Source organism: Lutra lutra, chromosome 7 (assembly GCF_902655055.1).
Source record: "Lutra lutra chromosome 7, mLutLut1.2, whole genome shotgun sequence".
NCBI classification, from domain to species: domain Eukaryota; kingdom Metazoa; phylum Chordata; class Mammalia; order Carnivora; family Mustelidae; genus Lutra; species Lutra lutra.
The window spans coordinates 133,677,227-133,692,282 of record NC_062284.1 but is presented as its reverse complement, the minus strand read 5'-3'; the positions used below and the strand labels follow the sequence as shown (position 1 = coordinate 133,692,282).

The 15,056-nt window shown below is 40.5% G+C and overlaps 1 protein-coding gene and 1 pseudogene across 8 annotated transcripts in view; one reads left to right on the top strand and one right to left on the bottom strand.

Annotated features, from left to right (window-relative positions):
• The window catches only part of NUMB (NUMB endocytic adaptor protein), a 192,215-nt gene that overhangs the window by 17,244 nt on the left and 159,915 nt on the right, over positions 1-15,056 (bottom strand). For all 8 annotated transcript variants that reach the window (XM_047739255.1, XM_047739256.1, XM_047739261.1 and 5 more), the window contains one exon: positions 37-111. In XM_047739255.1, coding sequence (XP_047595211.1) covers positions 37-111 — 75 coding nt within the window. The remainder of the gene's footprint in view (positions 1-36; positions 112-15,056) is intronic.
• On the top strand, positions 4,483-5,127 carry LOC125103766 (uncharacterized protein C3orf14-like; annotated as a pseudogene).

The following is a 15,056-nucleotide window of genomic DNA, read 5'->3' as shown; positions in this document are numbered from 1 at the left end:
AATGAACAGTAACATTCACGCTTATAAAATTTTTACCTTAGTTTTCTCATCCACAACTCTCAGTCCATCTGCTGATACCCACAGGACTGCCTTAACTGCTTTCTTTCCAGTCTTTTAAAGAGAAAACAAAAAGGAAGGGGGGGAGGGGGACACAAACATACATAACATTAAAAAAAAAAAGGTCATCTTCCATAGAAAACATTGATTTCTGCCTTCCAAAAGTCACAAGTACAGATGGAGTCCAAGTTCAGGAGGGGTGCCCAAAGCCAGATACTCAAACCAAACTGTAGAAACATTCAGGAAAAAACAAGCCAAAGCCATTATTTTAGAAACACAATGCAAAACAATAAGATAAAATTAAGTAAAGGGGAAAGACAGGTGGACTCAAAACCAAGATATCACATTCCATAAAGGGCAAAGAATTCATAAGTAGATTCTTCACCCCTTTAAAAAGTCAACCAAGAAAACCAAGAGTCAGATAAATATTAAATACATAAGGAGTTACACCACAAGTAGCTTCTACAAATGTATTTACTGTAAAAAGTAATAGGTCTAAACTGAGATGTTGACCTATCCTTTGACTCATAATATATATAGCAGAACCCGCGGTCATCTGAAATTTTCATGTTAAACACCCAAGAAGTCTTCATTATTCCTTTAACAATCTTTAAAGACCATTATTTCTTCTGTCAGGATTAACACAGAACTCGGTTAGTTTTTAATTTGATATTAAATGCATGGAGACATTCTGTGGACATAGGAGGATTAAAAAACTTTAAAAATACTATTATTATTACATGAATTCTTACTGGCTGAGAAAAGACTTCTTTTGGCACACAAGAATCATGTGAGAGTAAGCTGATGTACGCTTCCTCCTGTGACGGAATGAAAATGGGAGAGTGGGACTTCGTAATAGTAATTTAACAGCTTCCTGTCTCTTCAACGGCTTTAAGGATACAAGCAAAATAAAGGCTAAGAATAGGTATCAGATTATAAAAAATATAAATCAAAAGGAATCTGGTAGTAAAACTGCAGCAGCAGCCTGTAGAAGGGACAGAAGGGGATAAAGAAATATCTACCACTCTCCTCTGTATGTGTCCAAGCCCAGTGTTCCTCCATATTTGTTTAAATGAACTGCGTACTCCCCTCCAGGCTCATCATCCACCATCACCAGGCATTTGATAAGAGCCTATTACATGCCAAGCAGTGAAAACTGTCCACTGAAAGGCAACATTTTGATAAACAAAAAATAAATAATATAATACAGTAGTAAGTGTTATAGTAGAGCTGCAAACAATGTATGATGTCAGAAAGGAGGCATGGTCAAATCTAACTGTGGAATCAGGAAGGTTATTCAAAGGAGAAGATCAAAGTAAGTACTGAAATAATTTTTCTAGATGCACAAGGTAGGAGTAGGGGGGTAGGGAAGTGACAGGTAGTGGATATGATAGGCAGCAGCGGCAGCAGCAGCAGCATAGGACATGGAAGCAAGCAACGTGGCAAACCTGCACTCCATAAATACTTCAGTATGACTCGAGAGTAGGATGGGTGAATAAAGGAGTAGTGGGAGGAAAGGCTAGTCACGGAGGGCCATGTATGCTTACTGAAGAATTCTATCTGAATTTTTTTGGCAATTAGGAGCTGATAAACGAATTTTTAAATGCATATTTAAAACATCACTGTGGCAGCAGTGTAGATGGACTGGAAAAAGGCTGACAGGAGGCAGAACGACCACAATACGATTCGAGATGATAGAAAATGAGGGTTAAGCTCTCTTCATTGAGAAAAGGATAGAAATGAGAGAGTTTTAAATGGAAAACACAAGGGAGAAGTCAGAAAATGCCTCTCAGATTCCTGGCTTGAGTAATTAGGTAGAGAAAGTACTACAACTAAGAGAACAGAAGAAATGCAAAAGTAAGTTTAAGGGGATAAGAGTAAGAGTTCGGTTTTACATAAACAAAGTTTGGAATGTCTACACAATATCCAGGCAGAGATGTGTAACAAGTAACTGGATACACAGATCTGAAGCTCAGCAGAGAATTCTAAGATGGAATTTTAGTTCTGGGAAACACCAATCATGGGAGTAGTAAGAAGACCAAGGGCAGGAGAGTTTATCAACAAATAACTGGGAGAAGATGAGTCTTTGAAATATTAGAAAAGGAAAAACCAGAAAGACAGGAGAACGGAGAGACTAGGGTTATTGAAACTAAGGGAGAGGGGTTTCAAGAAGTAGTGGGGGTCCAAAATGTCAAATGTTTCAAAGCAATCAAGTAAGAAATGATGTGCAATGTGTCCACTGGATTTAGCAATGAAGATGTGGTAGAGTGATAAAGCTTGTAATGGTTAATCTTATGTGTCAAATTGGCTAGGCTACGATTGCACAGGTTTTTGTTTGTTTTTGTCAAACAGTAGTCCAGATGTTGCTTTGAAAATATTTTGTAGATGTGATTAACATTTATAATCAGTTGACTTTATTTTATTTATTTAATTATTATTTATTTTTTGTCAGAGAGAGTGAGCACAGGCAGACAGAGTGGCAGGCAGAGGCAGAGGGAGAAGCAGGCCTCCCGCTAAGCAAGGAGCCCGGTGCGGGACCCGATCCCAGGACGCTGGGATCACGACCCGAGCCGAAGGCAGCCGCCCAACCAACTGAGCCACCCAGGCGTCCCCAGTTGACTTTAGATAAAGGAGATTACCCTTGATAATATGGGTGGGCTTTGTCTAATCTGTCGAAGACTTTAAGGTTAAAAACAGGTTTTCCTAAGAAGAAATTCTGCCTCAAGTCTCTGACATAGAAATTCTGCCTGAGCTTCTAGACTGCTCGCTGGCCCTACAGATTTCAGACTTGCCAGCCCCAATAATTGCATGAGCCAATTCTTAAGTCCCTCCCTCTCTCTATATGTATAGACAGATACCTAAATGTATACATATACATATGTGTGTATGTGTATACACACAAACACACACATGCACATAAAGAGAGAAACAGATGGTGGTTCTGACTAATACAGAAGTGTAAGTCAGACTAGGACAAGTTGAAAAGTAAAAGGCAGGAAGTGTCTGTAAATATTACTCTCTTTAAAAAAGCTTTCCTAAGCTTTTGGGCAGCAAAAGAAACCATCAACATAATGAAAGGGCAACCTACTGAATGGGAGAAGGTATGTGCAAATGATAATATCTGATAAGGGGTTAATATCCAAAATACATGAAAAGAATTTATACAGCTCAACACCAAAAAACCCAAATAATCTGATTAGAAATGAGCTGAGGGCTTGAAAAGACACTTTTCTAAAGAAGACATACAGATGGCCAAAAGACACATAAAAAGATGATCCACATCACTAATTATCAGGGAGATGCAAATCAAAACCACAACGAGATATCACCTTAGACCTGTCAGAATGGCCAGAATCAAAAAGACAAAAAGTAACAAGTGTTGCTGAGGAGGTAGAGAAAAAGGAACTCTCATGCACTGTTGGTGGGAATGTAAACTGGTGCAGCCACTGTGGAAAGTAGCATGGCAGTTCCTCAAAAAATTAAGAATAGAACTATCATAAGATCCAGCAATTCCACTACAGGGTATTTACCCAAAGAAAATGAAAACACTAATTTGAAAAGATACATGCAGCCCCATGTTTATTACAGCATTATCTGTAATAGCCAAGACATGAAAGCAGCCCGTGTCCATCAATAGATGAATGGATAAAGAAGAGGTAAGATATACACACACAATGGAATGTTACTTTGCCACAAAAAACAACGAGGTCTTGTTATTTGTGACAACATGGATAGACCTACAGGGTATTTTGCTAAGTGAAATAAGTCAGATAGAGAAAGACAAATACTATATGATTTCCTTGTATGTGGAATTTCAAAAACAAAACAAATGGCAGAAACAGATCCATAAATTCAGAAAACAAACTGATGATCAACAGAGGGGAAGAGGATGAGGGTCTGGACAAAACGGGTAAATAGGAGTGGGAGATACAGGCTTCCGGTTATGGAATGAGTCACAGGAGAAAAGGAGCAGCGCAGGGAATATAGTCAATGGTACTCTAACAGCGCAGTAACAGATTGTAGCTATGCCTGTGGTGAGCACAGCTTAACGTAGAGATTTGCTGAACCACTGTGATGCATACCTGAAACTCATTAGCACTGTGTGTCAGCTATAATTCAATGAAACACAATTTAAAAGTTGAAAAAAAAAGTTATAAAAAGGTGCTGGGACCCAGCAGCCACACAGTAGTGGGTACCTTTACAGAACAGGTCCGAGTGGGGCTCAGGCAGTCACCTTTGGCTTTTGCACCCAACCAGATGATTTGCCTTCAGACTCTGAGCCTTCAAAGCACTCCACTTGATTTTCTTTTAAGATTTTATTTTTAAGTAATCTCTACACCCAACGTGGGGCTCAAAACCCACAACCCCCGAGATCAAGAGTCGCACCCTCCACTGACAGAGCCTGCCAGGTGTGCCACACTTCCCTTGATCTTTATCTGTATTGGTCCAGGGTCCTGAGTCAAGAAAGCTTATAAGGCAGCTTTGACTAAAGATGACTTCCTTATTTGGTTAAGAAATTCTCCTTTCAAAAAGACATGAAGAAACAGTATCACAAAGATTATTACTTTGACAAATGGAGAATAAATCTGTAGATGAAAATAAGGAAAAGGCATCTCAGATGCAAACAGCTGAGACTGCTTTTAAAAGGAACCTTAGTCTTTTTATTTATTTGACAGAGAGAGATCACAAGTAGACGGAGAGGCAGGCAGAGAGAGAGAGAGAGGGAAGCAGGCTCCCCGCTGAGCAAAGAGCCCGATGTGGGACTCGATCCCAGGACCCTGAGATCATGACCTGAGCCGAAGGCAGTGGCTTAACCCACTGAGCCACCCAGGCGCCCCTAAAAGGAACCTTAGTCTTTTAAAGGATATAGAAGCAGCAAAGAAGTGTTTCCAGACCAAGACTGACCCGATTCCACCACCAGAGGTGGTTTCTCTTGAGACTCTTCACTGGGCATCAAAAGAGTATATTCTCAAATGGGATCAGTTTCTTTTAGGAAGAGCACCATATCCTACTGGTGCTGAAAATGAAAATGACACAGAAAGTACCATTCAAGATGAGGCGCAGTGGTAACTTCTTCACACACTCCTTCAAAAAACCTATTTAGTACAGTTGAATATTAAAGAATATGCAGGTCATTTCAGGAACTTTAAGAATCAAAAGGCTCATACTGTCCCATTACCTCAAGGACAATGAAGATTGGAGAATCTACTGACAAGTCTCAGGTCAGACTTTGAGACTCTGAGACCCACTACTACTTCATGGTCATGAATTTGCTTTCTTCCAAACCTATGGAAGTGTTAAGAGCGAATACTGAAAGGTAGACTATTTACTAAATAAGTCACTAAATGAAAAAAACTATGATAAAAAATAAGTTTTTCTGGGTGCCTGGGTGGCTCAGTGGGTTAAGCCTCTGCCTTCGGCTCAGGTCATGATCTCGGGGTCCTGGGATCAAGTCCCGCATCGGGCTCTCTGCTCAGCAGGGAACCTGCTTCCCTTCCTCTCTCTCTGCCTGCCTCTCTGCCTACTTGTGATCTCTGTCAAATAAATAAATAAAATCTTAAAAAAAAATAAGTTTTTCTACAAAAAGGAGAGCCATAGGGCAATGGGGGACAGGCAGAGGATCAAGGGAAATCTTTAAGAATTATGATAAACTAGCATGATATACTAGAGACAGAATGGGCTTTGGTGTAAGATAAGCAGTCTGAATTCAGTGCCACTGTTCATAAGCTAAGCAAGTTGTGGAGCCCTCTGAGCTTCCAGTTCTTCATCTGTAAAGTATCTGTAGGACTGGTAAAAGGATCAGAGATACATTCAGTACTTGAAATTGAAAGAGGGTAATAAGGAACTGGTAGCCATTTATCATCAACAGTAACTTTAAAAAAGTTCTAAAAACTTCTCCCAACAAAGTAAAGCTTCTTGAAAGACACACTTTGAACAAGAACAGATCATGCTTACATGATGAGTGAGAAAAGCCAGTAGAGAACGGAGACTGAAGGCCCGAGAAGGAGAAAGTCCTCTAGGAGGTGGGATGGGATGGGATGGGGCTAGAATACACGTTTTGGACAGGAAGAGGGATGTCCTTTCCGTGAAATGGAGTGATAGAGTGAAGCTGAGTAAAATGACACAGATTTGTAAAGGAGTGAGTGGCAAGTTGAGGAAGTTCACGCTGGAGACATAAATTCATCTGCAAAGGAGAGATTACCTACTTTACTTTGCTGGGGAGAGGACGGTCGACAGGCACAGTGAGATGGTCAACACGTATGAGAGCAATACAGGGGCAGCAGAGCAGAGTAACTCAGAGCATCAACTCTGGAACCAGGCTGTTGTCTAGGTTTGAATTCTGGTTCTGCCACTTACTAGTATGACCAAGGGCACATTACTTCCCTAAGCTTCAATTTCCACACCTATGTAATGATGTTAACTTCACATACCTCATGGGATTATTATGAGAATAAAAGAAGCTGATACATGTAAAAGGTTTAGAACTAGGGAGGTCATATAATGTACTGTCCAAACTGGATCCTCTGGAAGTGAAAGGGGGCACTATTAAAACCCAGAAACAGGTGTTATACTGGGACTACTTCAGACAATTTGGGGCTGTAGTTACCCCACCGCCAAGAGCAACTGCCCATATTTAAACAACTCCCATGCAGCACTGAGTGTTTTGCTACAAGGGAACCTCCACGATGGCCGGGTTTCCCACCTTTATTGCTCACTGCTGGATCCTCAGAGCTTAGAACAATGCCTGCACAGCACAGGAGTTTAAGAAACATTTCTTGAAGGAATATATTTGCCAAATATCTATTGTAGGGGATACAGGACAGTTGATCAGTGACACAGAAGACTGCCAAATGGCACTGAAGATCCTGGTAAGGAACTGAAATTCGCAGCTTCATCAATCTATTCTATTCGTTGTGCAACTGCTGCCTGCGGAGTTCAGCGTCTGAGGCAACGGACGGGACTAATTCCAGACTTGGGAGAACGAAAATGGGGGGGAGGGGAGGTTATTTGATTATTGATTCATTTTAAAAAGTTTTTATTTAAGTAATGTCTACATCTAATGTGGGGCTCGACTCATGACCCCGAGATCAAGAGTTGCAGGCTCACCTGACTGAGCCAGCCAAGTGCACTTCAAAGGTCATTTCTGAATGGAACTGTTCCGCGTTCAGTCTCCTTACCATATACAGCCAAACAGACATCTTCTTGGTCCAATTATATAGTTATGAAAACATCTTTGCTTTTTGAGGTATATCTACATGATAAAATTTTTTTTTTAAGAATTTTTTTTTTAAGATTTTTTTTTTAAAATTTATTTGACAGATCACAAGTAGGCAGAGAGGCAGGCAGAGAGAGAGAGGAGGAGGCAGGCTCCCTGCTGAGCGGAGAGCCCAAATTCGGGACTCGATCCCAGGACCCTGGGATCATGACCTGAGCTGAACGCAGAGGCTTTAACTACTGAGCCACCCAGGCGCCCCAATCTACATGATAAATTTTATGGTGTTGTACTGATGTACCACTGAGGCACTGTATTTGTCATATTTCATGGCCTTTGATTTTCTAACTGGGGGAAGAAAACAGATAATACGAATTCTTCTTGCTTTTGTTCCTACTTTGGGGGCTGATTCTCGGATGTCACAATAGTCGGCCACAATATAGTTACTTCCAACAGGTATTGAGACATTAACACTCAAAGATACCTGCAGTTAAATTCAATTCAGACTTCATCATACAAATTCTACAGTAGCAATGCTCCTTCCTGTTTGTGCCTTTACAGTCTTTCATTCCAATCACATCAACTGAGGTTCTTAAGCACTTTTCAGAAAATTATAAAAGTCATAGAAGATGAAAGTTTTTGCCTTTGTTTACCTTAAAACTATCTATTTAAGCCAATATCTTAGGAAATAAGTTGAAGCTAACAAAAAGACTGAAATATAAAGCTAACCCAGAGTAAGTATGAAATACAGGATTTAGGTACATCTTAGTGACACAAATACCTCTTTACAAAAAAAGACTGCATAATACTTCAGAAACTAATAAAATGTAGTAGCTAGGGTAATGTAGATGTGAGACATGAAGAATTATTTCATCACTTGTTCCAACACTTTTTTAAAAAAAGATTTTATTTATTTATTTGACAGAGAGAGAGCAAGAGAGGGAACACAACCAAGGGGAGTGTGAGAGGGAGAAGCAGGTTTCCCGCTGAGCAGGGAGCCCAATGGGGGGCTTGATCCCAGGACTCTGGAATTCTCCCCTGAGCCAAAGGCAGACGCTTAATGGCTGAGCCACCCAGGTGCCCCAACACTTTCTATTTTAAAAGTAATTTCATGGTTGGGGTGCGTGGGTGGCTCAGTGGGTTAAGCCTCTGCCTCCGGCTCAGGTCATGATCTCAGGGTCCTTGGATCGAGCCCCTCATCGGGCTCTCTGCTCAGCAGGAAGCCTGCTTCCCCCTCATCTGTACCTGCCTCTGCCTACTTGTGATCTCTCTCTGTCAAATAAATAAATAAAATCTTTAAAAAAAGAAAGTAATTTTTCGGTTATAGATAGAATTCACACTGACTAGTTAATTATGAAAAACATACTTTTAAAACAAAAAGGAAACCGCTTATTCTTCAAGGAAAGAAGACAGAGTTAACATGGACAGAACTTCAATAACTTCGAATTTAAACTGGTAGAATCTGAAAAGGATCAGGCTAACCTATGAGTGAAAGAGGATAAATGTCCAATATAACTTAGCTAGTAGCCACTCAACTTTCTATATATCCAACTTAGAATTTTAAAATTAACATCTGCCATAAACATCTCTTATTTTGGGTAGACAAAAACCAATATAGAAATCAATCAGGCTCTGACACTGGAGAAAATGATAGCAGGTAGTGGATCTATTACAAATTGCTGAATTAGTAAACTTGTACTTGCAAGTAAGAGAAATGCACAGCTAATCTTCAAATGAAAACACCAGTGAAGAAACATAAAATGGTTGCAAAAATGACACAGGAACAGTAACTTTAGCTCAGTACACTGAAAGATCACTTTCCCTTAAGTATAAAAGGTATTCGCAATAAAAGGCAATTGAAATAATTACAATAAAGAATCTGATCTACCTACCTATCTCCAGAGTTTTGTTTTTGTTATTTAAAGTAGATCCTGGGCGCCTGGGTGGCTCAGTTGGTTAAGTGACTGCCTTCAGCTCAGGTCATGATCCTGGAGTCCCAGGATCGAGTCCCACATCAGGCTCCCAGCTCCATGGGGAGTCTGCTTCTCCCTCTGACCTTCTCCTCGCTCATGCTCTCTCTCTCACTGTCTCTCTCTTCTCTCAAATAAATAAATAAAATGTTTTTTAAAAAAAAAAAAAAAAAAAAAAAAATAAAGTAGATCCTGCTTAAATCAGAAATTGGCAGACCTTTTTCTATGAGGGACAAGATATCAAACATTTAAAGCTTTGCAAGTTATAAGTCTATGTTACAACTACTCAACTCTGCCATTGTAGCACAAAAGCAGACAGACAATATATAAACAAATGGACATAGCTTTGTTCCAGTAAAGCTTCAGTTACAAAAACAGTGGGCCATAGTTTGCCAATTTTGGATGTAAATCTTCAAATCCCTGGAAAGTGAACATTAATTAAATTTTTTTGGAAAGACAATTTATTATATTGAAATAACAGACCCATTTGAAATTATGCCCTGAATTATTCTTTTTCTTCCTTCCCTCCTTCCTTCTTCTTTCCCTCTTTTTTCTCCTCCTCCTTCCCCTCCTCCTTCTCCTCCTTTTTTTTTTTTTAAAGATTTTATTTATTTATTTGACAGACAGAGATCACAAGTAGGCAGAGAGGCAGCCAGAGAGAGAGGAAGGGAAGCAGGCTCCCCGCTAAGCAGAGAGCCCGACGCGGGGCTCGATCCCAGGACCCCGGGATCATGACCCAAGCCAAAGGCAGAGGCTTTAACCCACTGAGCCACCTAGGCACCCCTCCTCCTCCTTTTTTTAAACAAATGTGCTTATATGCTATCTAATGTTTTAAACTGCAACTCAGGGGGCTCCTGGGTGGCTCAGTTGGTTAGGTGTCTCCTTGATTTCAGCTCAGGTCATCATCTCAGGGTTGTGAGATGGAGCCCTGCCTCAGGCTCTGTGCTGGGCATGGAGTCTGCTTAAGATTCTTTCTCTTTCTCCCTCCCTTTGCCCCTCCTCCTCCCCTCCTTTAATTTATGAAAATAAATTTTAAAAATAAATAAACCACAACTAGATCTCAATGCTTTTCAACTCCAAAGTCCTTTAAGTCCCAAGATCACCAATGAGATACGAATGTGCAATTAACATAAATAGAAGTGATATCTGAGGGCAAGATAATTCTGTTGGGCATAAGACAGATAAGAGCAAAAGGTTAAGCAGCTGTTCTAATGCTTAAACCTAAGCAAGAAATGCTATAAAGACATATGGGAAGCATAGTATGGCATAACTCTGAAATGTTAAGAAGCAACTGCAGCAAACAGACCAATATGGGCAGGAGAGGCGAGCAAGTTGCTCTTTCTGAGCAATAGTGATCTGCCATTCTATGGTGCAAAGTTCTTTCTGTACAAACCAAAATGATTTTCAAGTGTACCCAATGTGTGAGGAATCACTGGTCAATCTTTCTGTCACACCCACACACAGAGATTACCCAGTCACTACAGAGTAAAGAGATAATGACACACTAACAGGCAACATGAGACGGTGCACCTTATAATAAATGAACAAGAAGCTTCTTTTCTTTCACAGGAAAATTGGCTTCCTTTCTTTTTTAATCTCAATAGGACCTTCAAGTCTATCAGTTGATATTTGAATTTCTGAGCAGAATCATGTAAGGAACAAATTTTGTTTTTTAATTCCCAGATACAGTGAATACTCCCTAAAGAACAAAGCAGCAAAGGGAAAGAAACACAAATTCACCCGTATTTGAGACTGGCATTATCTCTAATGGCCGCTTCGTTAACACTACAGTAACCGTTTAATCTGGGACACTAAGATACACTATATTTCCTGCACTCTAAGTAAGAGGAGACTTGAAAGGCTTTCAGGAAAAAAATAAGATTGGTAGCAAATGGCATGAAAGATGAAGCAAACAGCAAAGGAATGATTTCTGGAGGTAATTCAGCTCTTCTGGTTTGCTGCATCACTTTTAGTCGAGGGGAGAGGGGAACCCAGGGATTATTCTAATATAAAGTTCGTATTTCAAATATACATAATAGTAGACATGAAAATTCCACAGGTTTCTCAAGCTCAACCTGTCCACAATCAAATTCGTCATACCCCTCCTCACAATGAAGGGTTCCCCGATCCTCTTGGTCAATCATACCCAAAAGTTGGGTCATATCTTCTGATTTTTTTCTATATATCCCTAGTTTGACTGAATGAATGAGTAGGTGCATATTTTTCTCTCATCCCAGTGGTCCTGTGAATGCTGTTCCTTCTGCCTAAAATGCAGGTCTCCTCTGATTTAGTTTAACTAGAAGTCACTGCTTTGTGTCTCAGCCTTAGGTGTCACCTCCTCCTAGAAGCCTTCATCATAACCTCTCACATTCATTCTTTGCTGCTTTGGTAATACCTGTTCCTGTCACATGATTTGGTAAGCATTTCTTTACCTGTCTGGTTCCTCCCACTACTGGGTGAACTTGAAAGCAGTGCATCTGTCATTCATTCATTTGTTCATTCACTAACCCAAATATTTTGGAGTAGCTACTATGGAACTCATATCATTTTAGGCACTGAAGATTCAGCAGTGAAAATAGGTGAAGATTTCAATCATAAGAGAGTCTATGTTTCAGTAAAGAAAGAGATGAATAAGTAAACTGTATGGTATGACAAATGTTGATAAGCCTTATCAGAGAAAAATAAGGCAGGGAAGAGGAATACTGAGTGTGTATATATGGAGGAAGGTGGTATTCGGAATTTGAAATAGGGTTCTCAGTGAATGTTTCATTCTCAGTGAATGCCTCACTGAGAATGGGGCTTTTGAACCAAGAATGAAAAGAGATGAAGTGAGCCGGGCATGTAACTGGATGATGTGTGCTCCAGACTAGCGGCTACAGCAAGTGCAAAGGGCAGAAGCATACCTAGTGTGCTCAAGGAATAGCAAGGAGGCTAGTGTGGCTGCAACTGACAAAGTGAGAGCAGAAGCTAGGAAAAGAGACAGAGGGAATTCATGTACAATAGCCGATAGGACCCAAAGACGTCGGCTTTTATTCTGAGTAGAGCAGGAAGCTAATGGAGGATCTGGGGCAGTGGAGCAATATAATCAGCCCTTTGTCTTAAAAAGATCACTCAGGCTGATATCTTGAGAACAGATGGTAGGAGGGACAACAATGAAAGCAGGGGAAGTAGAACACCACTGCAATGACTCAGATGAGAGGAGAAGCTGGCTTGGACCAGAGCAACAGTGTGGCAGCAGTGAGACAGGAACTACTGATGGGATATGGATACAGGGTATAACACAAAGGAGTCAAAATTAGATCCAGGATTTTCGGCTAGAGCACAGGTATAGAGTTGCTCTACACTGAGATGGGGAAGACTGGGGAGAGTAGTCTGGGAGGGACAGATTAGGAATTTGTTTTGTGACATGTGAGTGTGAGTTGCCTGGTGTAAAGTGTTTAATGATGATGATGATGATACCTAAGACTGAGCCGCTATGGCAGGCTACTTTGCACACTTTGCTTATATTTACTTATTTAATATTCACAATAATCACATGCAGTGGGTATTAGTATTATTCTTTTTTTAATAGGTGGGGAAAAGTAGGTAGCTGAGCCAAGATTAAATGCAAGCACCTGACTCCCTAGAGTCTAAGCCCTTAACCTATGCTATACTGCTTCTGTGACAGAAATACCACGATGGAGGTCAGAGAAGATGCCTGAAGAAGTTTCAGTCATCAGAATAGCGATGGTACTTAAATCCATGACACTGGATGACATAATCAAGAGAGACATGTAGGTAGAGAAGAGTCCACAGACTGGGAAGTAGGCAGCAATATGAGGGAAAACCAAGACCATGATCTCTGAACTCCAAATGAACAGTGTTTCATAGCAGGAGAGGAATGGACTACGACAAATTTGCTAACAGGTCAGGTAAGGAGGCAGTAGGATCCTTGGAATAATGATACAGAAGAAAACTTAGTAAGAACAGCTTTGGTGGAGTGGTGCAGGTAAAAGCCTAATTAAATAGGTTTAACAGCGGAAGGGGGTGTAGAAACTGAGGCACCAAGAAACTTTTTTTTTTTTTTTTTTAAGAGGATCTGTTTTGATTCACCATAGAAAGAAAAACTGAAATGAAAAAGTGTGTGGGGGGCACTGCTGGAGTAAGGAGGAGCTGGAGTAAGAAGAGTCTAGTGGAGGAGTTGGCCTCGGCTGGGAGCACAGACAGTTCATCCCTTGCACACGAGGGGAAACAGAGCATACGGGCACGGACACAGACGGATGTGGTGGCAGCACAGGCAAGGGTTTTCTTCTGATTGATTCTAGTTTTTCAGTGAAGTAGGAAGCAAGGTCATCAGCCGAAAGAGAGAACAGAGTAAAAAAAATTCTGAAAACTTAAGGAAAAAGGAGGGGGTGTCAAATAGTTATCTAAAAATGAGATATTAAATGAGTTAAAAAAAAATGAAGATTGCCTTGCTCCTCCTTATATCTGGATAGCCTAGCACAGTCCCTAGTTTGTTTGAGACACTAAGACTTGTGCTTGAGAACCACTGTTTTTTATTTTCCAGGTTTTTAAAGATTTATTTATTTGAGAGATTGCCCGAGAGAGCACATGAGTGGGAGGGCACAGGGGAGAGAGAGAGAATCTCAAGCAGACTACGTGCTGAGCAAGGAGCCTAACGTGGGGCTCAATCTCACAACCCTGAGATCAAGATCTGAGCTGAGTTCAAGAGTCAAATGCTTAAGTGACTGAGCCATCCTGGTGCCCCATTCCCCCCCTTTAAAGAAAAGGATCCAGAATGAAGGTAAGCACAAAGTATGATTTGTTATAGAGAAGAAAATCTGGGAAATATAAAACAGAAAGTAGACGTGAGTACACGTATTTAAGAGCAGTCATAAATATCACATAATGTTTACTCTTTAGAATTAGGTAAAAACACTATAACCACACATTACTTTTCAACCATGCATTCTCTAAAACATAACCATTTCTAATGATGCCATTTGACAACTGAGAAAGTGTAAGAACATGAGAAAAATATATTTGGCAGTACATTAACAGGATCCGCTAGAACAGATATATTTTTGGTGATTTTTATAGAGTTAAAGCCCCCCCCCCCCCCCCCCCCCCCCCGCCGCTCCTCAAAGTGACATAATAGCTCAGAGAAGAATTCACAAACTCAAATGCCTTCAGGATTTACAGCAGGTAACAAAATGAGTGAAACCGGCTGAGGTAAGGACAACAGGGAGTTGCAGGGATTGTGCCAAACGGGCAACTGAAGGGTGCAGTGGCTACTCAGCAGAAGCTACTGTTGCCACATAGAAAGCATTCTATTTTGCCAGATCTTCTAATTCTTAAGATAGATACTCTACTTTTTATGTGAAAACTTTCAGTATTTGAAATTTTGGCAACTAATTCAAATTTATAAACTGTGCTCAGGGCATACAAAACATGTTTGTGGGAAGCATTCAGGCCCCTGAGCTACCGGGTGTACTTCTGAATGACAGAACATCAATATGGAGTAGGTGAAAAACGGCACCAACTTTCAGAAAAACTTGGTTTCGGGGTAGACGCTGCCCATTACTACTAACTGGGTGACCTTTCGGAGCTTGTTTATTCATTTGTAAAATGTAGTTTCATGAACTCTCCTGTTTAATTCATTGAGTGGTTATGAGTGGCAAGATTACAAAGTAGGTCAAAGCGTATCATAAAGCTCTGTGTACATATAAGCAAACAGCTGTGAGATAGTGGAAAATATATATTGGTCTCTGCTCCTGGTTCTGGGCACAAAGCTTCTGAAAACCTTATAATTTCCTAATTTCCCAAGTGAGAAGAGC